The sequence below is a fragment of the Piliocolobus tephrosceles genome, chromosome X, assembly GCF_002776525.5.
Source record: "Piliocolobus tephrosceles isolate RC106 chromosome X, ASM277652v3, whole genome shotgun sequence".
Taxonomy (NCBI): domain Eukaryota; kingdom Metazoa; phylum Chordata; class Mammalia; order Primates; family Cercopithecidae; genus Piliocolobus; species Piliocolobus tephrosceles.
Genome location: NC_045455.1, coordinates 74,474,034 through 74,490,336, shown reverse-complemented (window position 1 = coordinate 74,490,336; position 16,303 = coordinate 74,474,034). Strand labels below are relative to the sequence as shown.

Below are 16,303 nucleotides of genomic sequence, written 5' to 3'. Positions count from 1 at the left end.
GCCCTGCCCTGCGAAAGAAAGTTATGTTGTCTATATGAGTCTCTACAAACTTGCAGTAAAATTGTGGCCAACTGTTTCTTTATTTTCCTTTTCCTGTTATTTTTTTCATTCCTGCTCTTAAATTCTCTCATTTTTTATGTTTCACTTTTAATCACTTGTCACCTTCCATCTCCCTTCACTCTTTTTTTAACTTTTATCATCCTTTCTTTCTCCTTTTACCTGACCTTCTGCCCTGTGCCTTGTTAAAAGGCAAGCCTAGGTATCATCTGTGCATTTCTTAGAGATGTTCATTCATTTCTGAAGTTGTGCACTGAAATTATTGCTACTTCTTTTTGTTTTGCTAAATTGGAGATTGATGCTTCTGTAAAATTTTTAATGTAGAAGTTAATAATAGAATTGATAGAATATAACTCTATTAAAATGTGATACATGGTACAATGCTATAGTATAGAGAAAACTGATAGCTTTTTTATTATTATTTGATTGAAGTTACTTAAATTAATATACAACTAAGTACTTGTTCTCAAGATTATAGTCTAAAAAGCAATATGGTTAGTGCTACTGAGAGGAAAAGTTTTATTTGACTGAACTTTTTAATGGAAATATGTATATGCTGGTATTAGCATATACATATTCGTTAGGTAGGAGATGTGATCCTGAGTGTATTCACTGTAGTTGGTGCATTCTTTTGGTTCTATAATATAATAATAATGAGATAGTCATACTAACAAATGTATGAAATTTTGCAGTTATAGAATTTTGGTAGATTAAAAAACTGTGTGCTGTGAAAATTATAAGAATAAAATGTAAAGCATTTACTGGTAATGAAATCCTATTTTAAAACAGATCACATGTCTTTGATGTTCTTCTTTTCTAGAGTCTTACAAGAGACACTGCCACTGAAATAGCCATCAATGTGAAGGCGCTGTACAATGAAACAGAATCTTTGCTAGTTGGCAGGGTTCCTTTGGTAAGGAGAAGAATGATTGATAACGTAAGAGTGATGAATTAAATGTCTGGGTCTTACCTTCATTGGGGAACAGGCATTCGGCAGATTCTAAGGCAGAAGCAGCCTTCTGGCTTCCATCCTGAGAGCTGCCTCTTCACCTGGCTTTTGTCTTCAAGAAAATAAATGGCTGAAGTTAGGAGCCATGATTCAGGCTAACAAGAGTGGAGATTTCCCCTCATATATGCCATCCTGTTTTTAGGCAGCCCTGCTCTGTCCCATTCAGCTTCCAGAGACATGAGCTTTATAAAGTGTCATAGAGATTCCTCAGGTACTTACTATTGCACACAAGTAGAGGAACTCATGGAGTTTGTTCCCTGAATTAACATTTGAATGTGACTGGTATGGTCCTCCAGGTTTGCTTAAAAGAGGACATTTTCTAGACACAGTGTTTCAAGAACTAAATTTCAAAAACTCTGCCTTGTTTAATCCAGATTGGTCCTGGAAATCAAGTTCAGGCCAAATCTGAATCTGACCACAGTCCACGGATCTCAAGCATAAATGCTGGAAGCTTGTGGATGTCTTGTTAGTTAGCCTTTCTTTACAAATACCTCACCATTTTCAAGTGTTCTAGCATCTTGGCTCTTCCCGCCACTTAGAGTTCGATTGTGGCTCATTCCCACGTTCTATTACCACTGTGTGGAGTGCCTAATTCATTTGCTGTTTTTTATTCCTTTTTACAATTCTGTTTAATTGGTAGTCGATGATCTTAAAATTTTCTTTTGACAGTAATTTTCTCTCTTGGTTGGGCAAATCTACACCTAAATAAAAGTGATACTAAGAGTCACAGTATCTGGCACAGCGGGTGAATGAATGGGTGGTGCGTCCCACAGCCTTGCTATTAAGTGCCCGAGCTTAGGGTTTCTGTTTTCGCCTATGGTCCAGAAAAGTGCCACCTTTGGGGCATCCTTTGCTCTTAGAAGAGAAGCTGAAAGACTGCATGAAGGCCATCACTCTTACCTACCTCCAAAGGAAACTGAAACACAGCTTCCTTGGGACAAGAGGTGGCTGGCTCTACCATGGCCGTGAAGAAAACCTTTTACGAAGAAACATTGGTTATCTCTTTTGATAAAACCAATGGGACCCCTTCTTGGCTTTTTCTTGGCACTACTGTTTTTGTTTTTGTTTTTTTTTTTTTTTGAGACGGAGTCTTGCTCTGTCGCCCGGGCTGGAATGCGGTGGCCGGATCTCAGCTCACTGCAAGCTCCGCCTCCCGGATTTACGCCATTCTCCTGCCTCAGCCTCCCAAGTAGCTGGGACTACAGGCGCCCGCCACCTCGCCCGGCTAGTTTTTTCTATTTTTAGTAGAGACGGGGTTTCACCGTGTTAGCCAGGATGGTCTCGATTTCCTGACCTCGTGATCCGCCCGTCTCGGCCTCCCAAAGTGCGGCACTACTGTTTTTAACCAGAATCTTCTGCTAGTCGTATAGGAAATACAGTGACCTGTGAAGATCATTTCTTACAACTAAAAGCATAACTTATTCTGTACTTATTTTCTCTACATGAAAAGTACCCCCGGGCGCGGTGGCTCAAGCCTGTAATCCCAGCACTTTGGGAGGCCAAGACGGGCGGATCACGAGGTCAGGAGATCGAGACCATCCTGGCTAACATGGTGAAACCCCGTCTCTACTAAAAAAATACAAAAAACTAGCCGGGCGAGGTGGCGGGCGCCTGTAGTCCCAGCTACTCCGGAAGCTGAGGCAGGAGAATGGCCTGAACCCGGGAGGCGGAGCTTGCAGTGAGCTGAGATCTGGCCACTGCACTCTAGCCCGGGCGACAGAGCAAGACTCCGTTTCAAAAAAAAAAAAAAAATTAATAATAAAAGAAAAGTACCTGCTGAGTGCTACCTTGCTAATATTTATTATTTGTATTATGTTAATATGGACTGACTTTCCTTCTCCACTTTTAATTTTCTCCCATTGTTAAATATGAATTTTGGTTTAAAATGTGCACTGGTGAATTTTACCAAAACCTTTGACAATAGTGATATCACAATAAGGAGTTGATTGTATTTGAGAGCAACTAAGGTTTACTCTATATTTTAGTGCCAGAACAAATTTCTAATAACCATTTTATAAGTTTTATAAGACATATTCTTAGACTAAAAGAAAATTAATAAATTTTAAACACAACAGCGTAGAGAATCTCGTTTTTTTTTTGAGACCAGTACGCACTCTGTCGCAGTGGTGTAATCTCGGCTCACTGCAACCTCAGTCTTTCTGGTTCCAAGTGATTCTCCTGCCTCAGCTGCTGATTAGCTGGGACTATAGTTGTGCACCACCACGCCTGGCTTTGTTTTTTTTTCTTTTCAATAGAGACAGAATTTCACCATGTTGGCCAGGCTGGTCTCAAACTCCTGTCTTCAAGTGATCCACCCGTCTCAGCCTCCCAGAGTGCTGGGATTACAGGCATGAACCACCGCGCCCAGCCAAGAATCTCCGTATTTTTAATCACCACTAGAAGTGGTAGCTACCGTGAATAACAAGGGGAAGCAAACACACAAAACAGTTCATCATAACAGTAATAATTATGTCTGAACTTTTAGTTCTAAAATTCTATAAACATATTTATAAGAACTCTATCATTTTAAAGTAATTTATAAATATGTTGGTTAGCTAGCAGAGACCTCAAAAATAATCTAGTTGGCCAAGCTCCGTGGCTCACACCTGTATTTCCGGCACTTTAGGAGACTGAGGCAGGCGGCTCATTGTAGGCCAGGAGTTTGAGACCAGCCTGGCCAATATGGTGACCCCATCTCTACTAAAAATACAAAAATTAGCTGGGCCTGGTGGTGTGCGCCTGTAATCCCAGCTACTTTGGTGGCTGAGACACGAGAATTGCTTGAACCCGGAAGGCCAAGGTTGCAGTGAGCTGAGATTGTGCCATTGCACTTCCAGCCTGGCCAACAGAACAAGACTGTCTCAAATAATCATCATCATCATCGTCACCTTGTGCTATTTCCAGAGGAAGAAACAAAGTCTTCTGAAGTCAGTTAACCTTCTTTTGGTTACATAGTTAATTACAAGGCCAGGAGTAGAATCCAATCTACTGCCTTCCAGTTCTGTGCAGAGGAATGTTTATTTAATCTTTATTCATTTATTGAACTTGTAAGTGCATTTTAATACCTACTTTCAATGAGTTAATGCAGATAATAGGTGAGCAGTTAAATTCTCCTTAAAATATCCAAACCCAGTTTCAGATGATAAGCCATTGAGCTTTTTGCTTTGCCCCAATTTTTACAACAGTTTTTCATCACAAATTTTTCTAAGATTCATGGTGTTTTTCCTTAAGCTTATTCTTTAAATTTTCAAGGAGATTTTTCTGCAGTTCTTTTTATATGACAAGTTTTTAACCAGTTTAAAAAGTATTATGTGTTCATGTGGTGACTTTTTTTTTTTTTTTTTTGAATCTGGCTCTGTCACCCAGGCTGGAGTGCAGTGGTGCTATCTCTGCGCACTGCAATCATCACTTCCCGGGCTCAAGCAATTCTCCTGCCTCAGCCTCCTAAGGAGCTGGGATTACAGGCACCCAACACCATGCCCAGCTAATTTTTCTATTTTTAGTAGAGACGGGGTTTTACCATGTTGGCCAGGTTGGTTTTGAACTCCTGACCTCAAATGATCCACCCGCATCGGCCTCCCAATGCTAGGATTATGGGCGTGAGCTATCATGCTCAGCCTGGTGACCTATTTAAATCAGAAGGATTTTTGGCACAAATAAGTAGAATAGTAAGACTGTCCACCTATGCCACCAGGAAGAATTGGTAGATAAATGCTTGGAAAGCATGGAGGGAGATAGGAAAGAAGACATTTACACAGAAAAAAACACCAAAAGAATACTTCTTCTATGAAGTTATTAAAGTTATGCTAGGTACTCATATGATCTTTGGGAAGTAATGATTAGAATAAATCTATTCAGATTTTTAAAAATGAAGTCAATATAAAAGAATTTATTCTTAATATTCCTTAATTTAAAAAATACTAGCTTAATAAGGAGTGAGGCCGTTCACTGTCAAAGTACAATGATTAATTCTACTTGAGGCTGGCCACCGAGTCGTGTTTTGTTTTGGTAAATAGCAGCTTGTTTTGTTTCTGGTAAATAGCAGCTGGAGTCGCCACATGAAGAGCGGGTATCCAATGCCTTACACTCTGTGGAGGTGGAATTACAGAAATTGACAGAGATTCCTTGGCTTTATTATATCTTACACCCAAATGAGGATGAGGTATGTAAAATGCAGCCTATTTCTCTAGAAATGTAGACCATATCACTAGAGAATTTGAACTCATCTTTGAAAAAGAGATATTTAGGGAAAAATGGATTTTGAATACTATTTTCAAATGTTCTGTTCTTGAACAAATGAGAAAAGGCATTTATGTGAACAAAGGCATTTTAGGGGAATTGGGACATTTTCAGTAGTACATTATGAACTTTTTTTGAAGAAGTTGTCACTGTTCTATAATGTTTAGTGTTTATAACTTATTCCTGTGTTATCCCTATTGTCATAGTAGGTGTTTCTCCTTTTCATATCCCAAAAAAGTTATTTTCTTGCTCGATTTGAACAGGAACCTCCTATGGATTGCACCAAAAGAAACAGCAGAAGCACCGTATTTCGAATAGTGCCAAAGTTTAAAAAGGAAAAGGTTCAGAAGCAGAAGACAAGTTCACAGCCTGGTAGGTGGTCCATATGGGAAGGGGAAATATAACATTATGAAAAAAGAACTGACTAAAGTGACATCACGGAGGTCATGAAAATGTTCTGGAGCTAGACGGTGGTTGAGCCTTGCGCAATATGATGAACATACTGTCAGTGAATTCTACGCTTTAAAATGATTAAAATGGGGAATTTCATGCTTTATGAATTTTGCCATAAAAGAATCCTCTCATACCTAAAACACATCTGAATATCACTGGGAATCTCTAGGAAGGAAACACAAAAAAATGAAGTGGTTGCTAATTTGCTTCTACTTTGTTTAGTAGATGTCAGCATTTCTGTTCAAATGGTTCTTTCTCAACAGCAATTCAAAGCATCAGTGTATAATTTTTCTTCTTTTAAGTACAGTTTTTAGATTACTTTGATAAATGGAACATAGAAACTTTCATTTACTCACTTAACCTGCCGAATATATTTTCCACCTAAAGTTATATATTCTCTTTCTCCTGTTTTGAGGACACTGTTTCAACCCCTCAACAATGACAATATGCTGTGATACTTGCATTCTCAAGCAGAGATTACGCCCCCTCTTTGCTGCTATTTCTTTCCTTCCTTTTTCACTTTTCCTTAGAGTTTAAATGTACAAGTATGCTAGTACTAAAGCACCTTCAAATTCTGTTTGTACAATGCTAGCTGCCTTTCATAACCAAGTAAGTTTATAAATTCCTCTGAGTGCACTATCTCTTTTAAAAAGTGATGTAAAGCCTTATTTTTGATATTCATAAAGCAGTTATTGAAAGCCATTTAAAAACCAAATACAGCAAATAAGTAGGCTTTTATTAAGCTAATCAGTGTTGAATAAAATGTATAAGCAAATGATACACACCAAAAAATAATATAATCCAACTAATCTCAGAAAGCAGTGCTATGGAATTTTTAAATGACATTAAATTGGGATTTAACATCACATTGATTGCCATTATTCTCAGTAGTAGGAGAATCAATCAAGACTACACTTGAAATCAGCAAGACCTTAAGCAGAAAAGTTTGTGTAAAATTGAATACCCCATATTAGATTTTAAATTGTAATTAGCATTTGTAGCTCATTTCAGTCTATAGCCATTTTCATACAGAGTCTGAAGGAAATCATCAGAGCTTATTTAGAGCTTGCACCATTGATCCTAAAGATGTGAAATACATTTTGTATGCATATTGTATAGGTTGGGTGGCTTCAATGAGGAAACCGGACTAAAGCTAAGCATGGGTGCACGGCAGCAAATGGTTTTGTATAGTCGGATCGTTGTGTTGATAGTGTATAACTTGCATGGGAAAAAGTGGAACTACAGTTTTGTTGAAACAACACCTTTAACCTTTCTTTTGCTAGCACCGCCACTGCACTCTGTTTTGCATCTTCTTTGGCCAACCCTTGCTTTGTAATGCATTGAGCATGTAGAAATTAAGGGGGTTTTGCTCTTAACTTTGGTAGTTCAGAAATGGGGCACAGAGGAAGTTGCTGCTTGGCTGGATCTGCTCAATTTGGGAGAGTACAAAGATACCTTCATCCGTCATGACATCAGAGGGGCTGAACTTTTGCATCTGGAAAGGCGAGATCTTAAGGTATTTCCTTTGTGCTCTTCTGTTCTTGAAAATTTTATTGCAAAATGGAATCCTTTCTCCTGTGCCTCTTCTGATATGTGCTTTTAGCTTCGCTTATGTTATGCAAATGTGTAGTAATCTAACATTCACTGTCCTGTGGTCTGAGTTTCTTGTATGCTTTTTAACAAGCATGTCAGCAGTATTTTCCTGGCAGAATCACTATTATAGCTAAAGCTTAGCATGAACTTAGTAATTTTTCTCTGCATCCAGTGATATGACTATTCCTGTGCTAATATTTCCAAGTGGATCATGTTTCCATCAGCTCATTTTATTGCATCAGCATGGAAGGTGATAATTTGGCTGAAAATGACTAAAATCTAATATATGGTTAACAACTAAAAATTAATTCAAAATACCAATAACAAAGCCTTTCTAATATATGGAATGAGAAGAGAGACTTACAGCAATGGCTACTTAGAGTCTTACAATTTGTTGTGTTTTTAAATCAACCTTTTTTAGGTCACATGAATAACCAGACTGAGAAATTCAAATTTCCTTTCTATGACATATTGTTAAAATTCTATTATTCTCGAAAAGAATTTTTTTCTTTAGTAAATGAGGTAAAAATTTTGCCTAGCTTTTGCTAGAAAACAGCTCAGAGTCTATTGGTTATTTATGACGAGAGAGAAAATTATTCTTTCACCATCTGTAGCATTTCCCTTTTATTCTTTGGGTGAAGTCTCAGTAGTGGTGAAACAGCTGAAGTAGGCTCTCTGGCCAAGGTTTAGGAGTAGGATTTTGTCATGTTGTATTTTCTTACCACATACTGCCATTTTAAATTTCCAGTAAGTAGTAACATTTGTTGGAGTGATTTCTTTCCTATAGACCAAGTTCTGAAATACATTAAATTTTACCATAATACAGAGAATTCCTAACAAATTAATGAACTGTTGCACCTTTATCTACAAATATGTTAGCAAAAATCTTTGAACAGATAATAGGTAGTATAAAGATCTTTATTAAACAGATTCACAAAGAGTTTTAGCACATCAAAAGGTGAGCACCACTTACACCTAAACAACTTTAGCCATAATAAAATAATTAATTAATTACCTTAATTGAGAGTCCTAAATCTGGAACATAGCAAAATATGTAGTATTAGAGTTCATAAAGCAAAAGTTGGCTTCCAAGCTTGACATGAGTCCACAAAAAAGTGAATGTAGGGGGGATCATGATATCCAACATGTTTGTGTAACTTGTTGTGTAACTTATTGGTATCCTTGGCAGATACCAATATTTATTAATGACTGTTTAATATATTATGCTAGCTTCTCTGCGTGATACCTGCCCTCTAGAAGCATGCATCGCATTTGCTGTGAATAAGCACACATTCAAGGAAAAGACTGTATGTATAAAAAATATACATACATAAATGCATATATGCATACGTGTTATATATACACATACAAACCTATAGAAATATACAGGTAGACACACAATGATTGAAGCAGAATGAATGTGTAGAATGGAAAAACATACACTAAGGCAAAGTTAGAAAAGAATAGAAAGGAGAGATGGTTAAGAATTAATGTTAGAAAACATTCTTTTGCTTTTCATGGGATTTTTTTGTCTGTTTTGTTTTTATTTTTAATGCAAATTACATTCTCTCTCTTAAAACTTTTAGAAATTTGTATTGACATGGATTTTAAAAACTGTATTGGGTCTGAAACAAGATGTCGGGAGGTGGATGAGAACAGGAACATTTCACAGAAAGAGTCTTCTATAGCACAAAACCATAAAGCAAGGGAAGAGCTGCCCTTGTTCTCTGCAGTTGTAGCTGTCAGCAGTGGCAAGTCCTTTGGACTGAAGCCTCTAAATGCTGGTGAGGGATCACTCACTCCTTAGGTACTCCGTTGCTTCTGGTACTACTTGTGAATATGTCAGTGGCACACAGGTTCTTTCTCAGCCCTGCCTGACCTGATTAGTGAACTTTTGGATTACAGCACCAACCGGCTGCTTGGTACTCAGGTATTATACAGGGATATCAATCTCTATTTTTGCTTTTTAAAAATTAATTTATTTTTATTTATACAAAAATATGTGGGTACAGCTGAGCACGGTGGCTCACACCTGTAATCCCAGCACTTTGGGAGGCTGAGGCGGGTGGATCACGAGGTCAGGAGATGGAGACCATCCTGGCTAACACAATGAAACCCATCTCTACTAAAACTACAAAAAAACTAGCCAAGTATGGTGGCACGCTCCTGTAGTCTCAACTACTCAAGAGGCTGAGGCAGGAGACTTGCTTGAACCCGGAAGGCAGAGGTTGCAGTAAAATGAGATCACGCCACTGCACTCCAGTCTGGGCGACGGAGCAAGACTCTGTCTCCAAAAATGAATACATACATATGGATACAAGTGCAATTTTATTACCTTTATAGTGGTTAAGTCAGGGCTTTTAGGGAATCCGTTGCCTGAATAATATATATTGTACCCAATAAGAAATTTCTTATCCACTCCCTCCCACTCCCTTATCCCTCCAAGTCTCATTGTCTATCATTCCACTAGGTCCGTGTATATACCTATTTAACACCCACTAATGAGTGAGAACATGCAATGTTTGTCTTCCCATGTCTTCTTGTTTCATTTAAGATAATGACCTCAAGTTCCATCCAAGTTGCTACAAAAGACATGTTTTCATTCTTTTTTAAAAAATTCTTTTCTATGGCTGAATAATATTCCAGTATATATATGTGCCACATTATCTTTATGCAGTCATCCATTGATGGAGACTTAAGTTAGAGATTTTCAGTCTTAACATGTCCAAAAGCAACTCTTGAGCTCCTATTGCACTCCTGTTCTGCCCCTTCTCCAGTGCTCTGCATTTTATAAATCAGACCTCTGGCCCTTCAGGTAGTCTAGGCAGAGAAATGAGGGTCATACTTAGCACCTTCCTCTTTTTTGTCAGTCTTCCCCTAACCCATCAAGCCCATCACCAAGTCATATTGATTCTAATCTCCATTCACTTCTCTCTATCTCCTGTCCACAATCCTGCTCCATGCTACTGTCCAGTTTTGCTTGTGTAGGGTCAATAGCTTCCTAACTGGTCTTTCCACTGCTGCTCTTTGTCTTTGCAGTCCATTATCCACATGGCAAACAGAGTGTTATTTTAGCATCATCAATCAGGTGTACACTTTTCCGCTTAAAACTTTTCAGTAGCTTCCCATTTCTAGGGAATAAAAACCCACATCTTTTTGCAGGCCTACAAGGTTCTGCCTATGTATTCAACCTCCTGTGAAGTCTCTGGCTCCTCCCTGGGCCTTATTTCAGTTGCTTAAAAACACTACACTTTTTCTCACCTTAGGGATGTACTCTCTTTTGCTGTGCTTCTTCCCCTACGCTTCACCTGGTTAACTCCTGCTCAGAGATTAGCTCAAGTGTTACTCCCATTTCACCAAAACAACTAGACATAGCGACATGACAGTCTAAAGTTGGGAAAAGGAATATATATATATATATAGAGAGAGAGAGAGAGAGAGAGAGAGACAGAGAGAGAGAGAGACTCTCATTCTGTCACTGTGAGACAGAATGAGAAGTGCAGTAATATAATCATGGCTCACTGCAGCCTCAGCCTCCTGGGCTCAGGTGATCCTCCCGCCGCAACCTCCTGAATAGCTAGGACTACAGGTGCATGCCACCACACCCAACTAATTTCTTTTATTTTTTGTAGAGACAGGGTCTTGCTATGTTGTCCAGGCTGGTCTTGAACTCCTGGCCTCAAGCGATCGGCCTGCCTTGGCTTCCCAAAATGCTAGGATTACCGGTGTGAGCCACCATGCCCAGCCAGGAAAGTATTTCCAATGTGCTTTAGCAGATAAGGAAACAAACCAATTGCATCCTTTTCTCTGCTAGAACACAGTAGGAGAAAGAAGAGACACCAAAGAAAATGGTAAACATATGGTGAGGGTTTTTTGTTTAGTTTATTTTTTGTTTTTTTCTATTTGGAAAGTTGTGTATGTATGGCTGGAAGGATAACTGAATATCTACAAAGCATGCTTTGTCAAAATTTGGACTGTTTATCCAAGGAAAGAGAAAGCTACGTATATGATAAAAATTGGCAAGGCATGGTGGCTCATCCCTGTAATCCCAGCACTTTGGGAGGCCAAGGCAGGTGGATCATGAGGTCAAGAGTTCAAGACTAGCCTGACCAACATGGTGAAACCCCATCTCTACTGAAAATACAAAAATTAGCTGGATGTGGTGGTGCCTGCCTGTAGTCCCAGCTAGGAGTTGGAGGCAGGAGGTTGAGGTTGCAGTGAGCCGAGATCGTGCCACTGCACTCCAGCCTGAGTGACAGAGTAAGACTCTGTCTCAAAAATAAATAAATAAATAAAAAAGAATATGGTAAATATTAATATATAATGTCATGTGATAAAAATAAAGATATAACAAATGTCACAGCATAGCTTTATTACAGCCTATACCCTAGAAGGCATAAAAATATTGAACTCAAACTAAAACGTCAAAAGCAATTACAACAACAGCCAGAATTGACAAATGGGATCTAATTAAACAGCTTCTGCACAGCAAAAGAAACTATCATCAGAGCGAACAGACAACCTACAGAATGGGAGAAAATTTTTGCAGTCTATCCATCTGAACAAAGGTCTCATATCCAAAATCTACAAGGAACTTAAACAAATTTATGAGAAAAACCAGCCCTCATTAAAAAGTGAGCAAAGGACATGAACAGACATTTCTCAAAAGAAGACATGTGGCCAATAAACATATGAAAAAAAAGTTCTACATCAGTGATTATTAGAGAAGTGCAAATCAAAACCACAATGAGATACCATCTCACACTAGTCAGAATGGCAATTATTAAAAAGTCAAGAAGCAACAGATGCTGGTGAGGCTGTGGAGAAATAGGAACACTTTTACACTGTTAGTGGGAATGTAAATTAGTTCAATCATTACAAAAAACAGTGTGGCAAATCCCTCAAAGACCTAGAACCAGAAATACCATTTGACCCAGCAATCCCATTACTGGGTATATACCCACAGGAATATAAATCATTCTATTTTAAAGATACAGGCACACATATGTTCGTTGCAGCACTATTCACAATAGCAAAGACATGGAATCAACCCAAATGCCCATCAATGGTAGACTGGATAGGCCGGGCACGGTGGCTTACGCCTGTAATCCCAGCACTTTGGAAGGCCAAGGCAGGTGGATCACGAGGTCAGGTGTTCGAGATCAGCCTTGGCAACATAGTGAAACCCTGTCTCTACTAAAAATAGGAAAAAAATTAGCCGGGCATGGTGGCGGGCACCTGTAATCCCAGGTACTTGGGAGGCTGAGGCAGGAGAATTGTTTGAACCTGGGAAGCGGAGGTTGCAGTGAGCCGAGATCACGCCATTGCACTCCAGCCCGGGCGACAGTGTGAGACCCTGTCTCAAAAAAAAAAAAATTGTAGACTGGAGCAAGAAAATGTGGTATATATACACCATGGAATACTATGCAGCCATAAAAAGGAACTGGATCATGTCCTTTGCAGGAACATGGATGGAGCTGGAAGTCATTATCCTCAGTAAACTAACACAGGAACAGAAAACCAAACACTACATGTTCTTATAAATGGGAGCTAAGCAATGAGAACACATAGGTACAGGGAGGGGAACAACATACACTGGGGCCTGTTGGGGGTGCAGAGGGAGGGGAGAACATCAGGATAAATAGCTAATGCATGTGGGGCTTACTACCTAGGTGAAGGGTTGGTAGGTGCAGCAAACCACCATGGCACACTTTTACCTTTGTAACAAACCTGCACATCCTGCACATGTATCCTGGAACTTAAAATTAAATAAAATTAATTTTTAAAAAAGTATAGCTAGTAAGTTATTGTAATTCTATGGAAAACATTCTTCTCATTTTATACCCAAATAGTAATTCTAAGTAGATTCTACCTTCCCCAAAGAAGATTTAGTCTTGAGAATACAATGTATTTATGGCCTAAAATAAAATATTTAATATTTAAATATATTTTGTAATTGGATACCTATGTTTTCACAAAGAGGTAAAGATATTTAAATATTCCACTCAAAATATCTAAGTGTGACTGTAAATGTATGTACATTTCAAATTTAGGTAGCAAGCATCGGTATGGCTTTGCTTTTAAGCTTGATACTTTAGCAGATATTCAGTAAATGTATAGTTGCCTTAGGACTAATTTTGGATGCCCTGTGCCATGGGAGAAAATATTTTTCTGAGTCAGTTAAATATTTATGAAATATCTTGAAATTATCTCGTTTGACACTAGCATTGGCTGTGAAAACAGTATTTTCCAGAAGGATTCATTACTGCTGAAGAACTCCAAGAGTTCTTAAAGGGTAAAGGGGAGAAAGAGAGAGACAGTGACAGAAGACTTAAACCAGTTTGATCTATTTCATTTGAAAGTTGAAAAATACATAAATGACCAAACAGGGTGGATATTTGCATCTTTATCTTCTCAGACAAGTTACGTCATTTTATAACCCTGTTTTTTTTAGGCCATTTTGGAAGTCATCTTTTTAATAATTTTCAAATATTTCATTTCTTTTTTTGAAGAAGTTGTTCGTCTTCACATATTAGCAAACTGACTATGCCCTTTCACTTAAAGAAACTAGGATTTGGAGGCTGTAACTCTTTGCTTTAGTTTTTCAGAGAGTGAATAACTGGCGGTTATTCACCCTTGGTTAGTTTTAATTTATTCCTGCAACAAATATTCACAAAGTACTTGCTGTGCACACTCTGCAGTCATCATCTATTTCTGAAAGTTAAATATTGAATTCTTGGCACTTACAGGAAGAAGTTTCTTTAAGAAACAAGAATAATAATTTTGAGAGAAAAGAGCCAATAGTGTTTTGAGGGAAAGCATCAACTAACAGATAATTATGTTTAAGTAATTTTTTACACACATACATTACAAAGTATAAAGACTATTTAAATTAAATATTCCTCTCAAATCAATGACTGGTAATGCAACTGCAAATGCATATAGAGTCCAAATTTATTTAGCAGGTACTGGTATCTTTCTCTAGAATTAGGGCTCACTTTTAAATTTATTATTTTAGCGCAAGAAATGTTGCCTTAGGACTAATTGTGGGTGCCCTGCTGTCCCGCATCATTTTTTTCTCAGAGATCCCAAAAGAGCCTTTCTAAGAGGACAGAGAGAAGAGAGAGGGGGGAAAAGAAAGAGAGAGAGAGAGGAGAGAGAGAGAGAGAGAGAGGAGAAGAAAGGAAAGAAAAGAAGAAAGAAAATTTAGGTTTTGACTCTTGAAGTCAAAAGCCACTGTGTATAATTATGAGAATGTCATAGTTAAGAGTTTATGTAGAATGTGATTTTTTTTTTTTTTATACCAGTTGGGAATTCTTCAGTGTCAGGTTATTTTTGTTTTATGAACTTATTTTTCTAGCTTTCACTTCCTGAATCACTGAATATAAACTAAAATGAATGAACTGAATGCTAATTATGTTTCTTACTGGTTAAATATTTAATCCCCAGTTTTCTATTATCAATACACTTTTTTCTTTTCTTTCATTTTTTAAATTTTCTTTCTGCCTTTTTTCTTTCGTTTTTAATTATTTCTACCTTTTTCTGTTCATTTATTTTAGGACCTGGGGATACCGAAGGTGGGCCATGTGAAGCGAATTCTCCAGGGAATTAAAGAGCTTGGAAGGAGCACTGCACAGTCAGAGGTGTAATCATATTAGTGCTATTCTTTGGAAGAGAAGTTATTGCCACTTAATACAAAGTCCTTGGAAGCAAGTGGTGGTTCTTGTAGTTTTCTGCGTAGATAAATAAGCACCACTGAAGCACCTTTATGGCTTGATATTTTGCTGTGGGTGAAATTTTGATTGAGGTATTAGAAAATATTTTTGTGCCAACAAATACATTCCACAAAGCCATTTTCTTTTTGTGCAAACCTGACATGTTCAAATATATTCACAATAGTAATAAGGTAGGAGGAATCTGAGACGATTGCATTGTCTACAAGGTGGAATTGCAAAATGTTTACTTTCCATAGATCTGGTGTGATGGAATGTTCCTATTGTGCAACTGCATAACAACATGTGGTTAAAACTTCCTGGGTTTCATTATTGGAGGCATTGGCCATTTTCTTAAAATCGTAGGTTAGGAGACTAAAATATAAATTAAGTTGTATTTTGAATGTAGATTGGTATCACCTCCAAACTCCTAGTGCTTAGTGGTCAAGAATATGTTGAAAACCTGCCTAATACTATGAATGAATGCAAATCTTAATGCACGATGTTCCTGCCTGAATGTCTTTCTTTTTCTTGCATGTCACATCTAATATTGTAACACTTTAAATAGCTTTCATGTCAATTTTAATGTTAATGGGATTTAATTTATTACTAAAGTATATTTTTGTTGTCTGAGGGCACTGCACTTTTCTGTTTTTTAATGTGGAATTTTGCGTAAATATTCTGTACCTAAGACTTTGTGAATGTGTGTCTGTGCCATAATCAACAAATGATGTACATTGTATGCAAGTCAATTTTATTTCAATCTATCATAAGCAGTAGGCGTGCACGTTAAGAAAATTCTCTGAGTATTTTCATAAAATTACCTGCTCCCTTACCTGACAAAACTTGTTACAGCTTTCCAAACTAAAATTTCCACATTTCGTTTCTAATTTTTAATTTCAATTTTATAATTATTTAATATTCTGTTTGAATTTATGATACAGTGAAGTGTTGAGATCCAGGAATTCCCTAAGGTCCCAACTGAGATTTATATACTGAAAGATTACCCAGACTCACCCACTCTCTATAGTGACTTCTGACACAAACTTTCCAACAGAAGAGATTTACATTTTTTCTTAAGGGCTTTATGTTGTTGTTATTATTATCTCACTTAATTCTTAATTCCTGTCAGGTGGATATTTATTTTCCTTTTTCTAAACCACTCTACTTCAGTATAGCTTATTAGAAGTCAACATTACAATGGTCAAATCTTTGAAAGCCAAAGGCATACATATCAAAA

The 16,303-nt window shown here is 37.6% G+C and overlaps 1 protein-coding gene across 2 annotated transcripts in view; it reads left to right on the top strand.

Annotated features, from left to right (window-relative positions):
- The window catches only part of DGKH (diacylglycerol kinase eta), a 204,228-nt gene extending 188,200 nt beyond the window's left edge, over window positions 1-16,028 (top strand). The window contains exons 27-31 of one of the 2 annotated variants that reach the window (XM_023208912.1): window positions 878-970; window positions 5,109-5,228; window positions 5,569-5,677; window positions 7,144-7,274; window positions 14,911-16,028. In XM_023208912.1, coding sequence (XP_023064680.1) covers window positions 878-970; window positions 5,109-5,228; window positions 5,569-5,677; window positions 7,144-7,274; window positions 14,911-15,000 — 543 coding nt within the window. In that variant the 3' untranslated portion in view covers window positions 15,001-16,028. The remainder of the gene's footprint in view (window positions 1-877; window positions 971-5,108; window positions 5,229-5,568; window positions 5,678-7,143; window positions 7,275-14,910) is intronic. The other variant, XM_023208913.1, reaches the window with a different exon arrangement.
- Window positions 16,029-16,303: the final 275 nt, after the last annotated feature.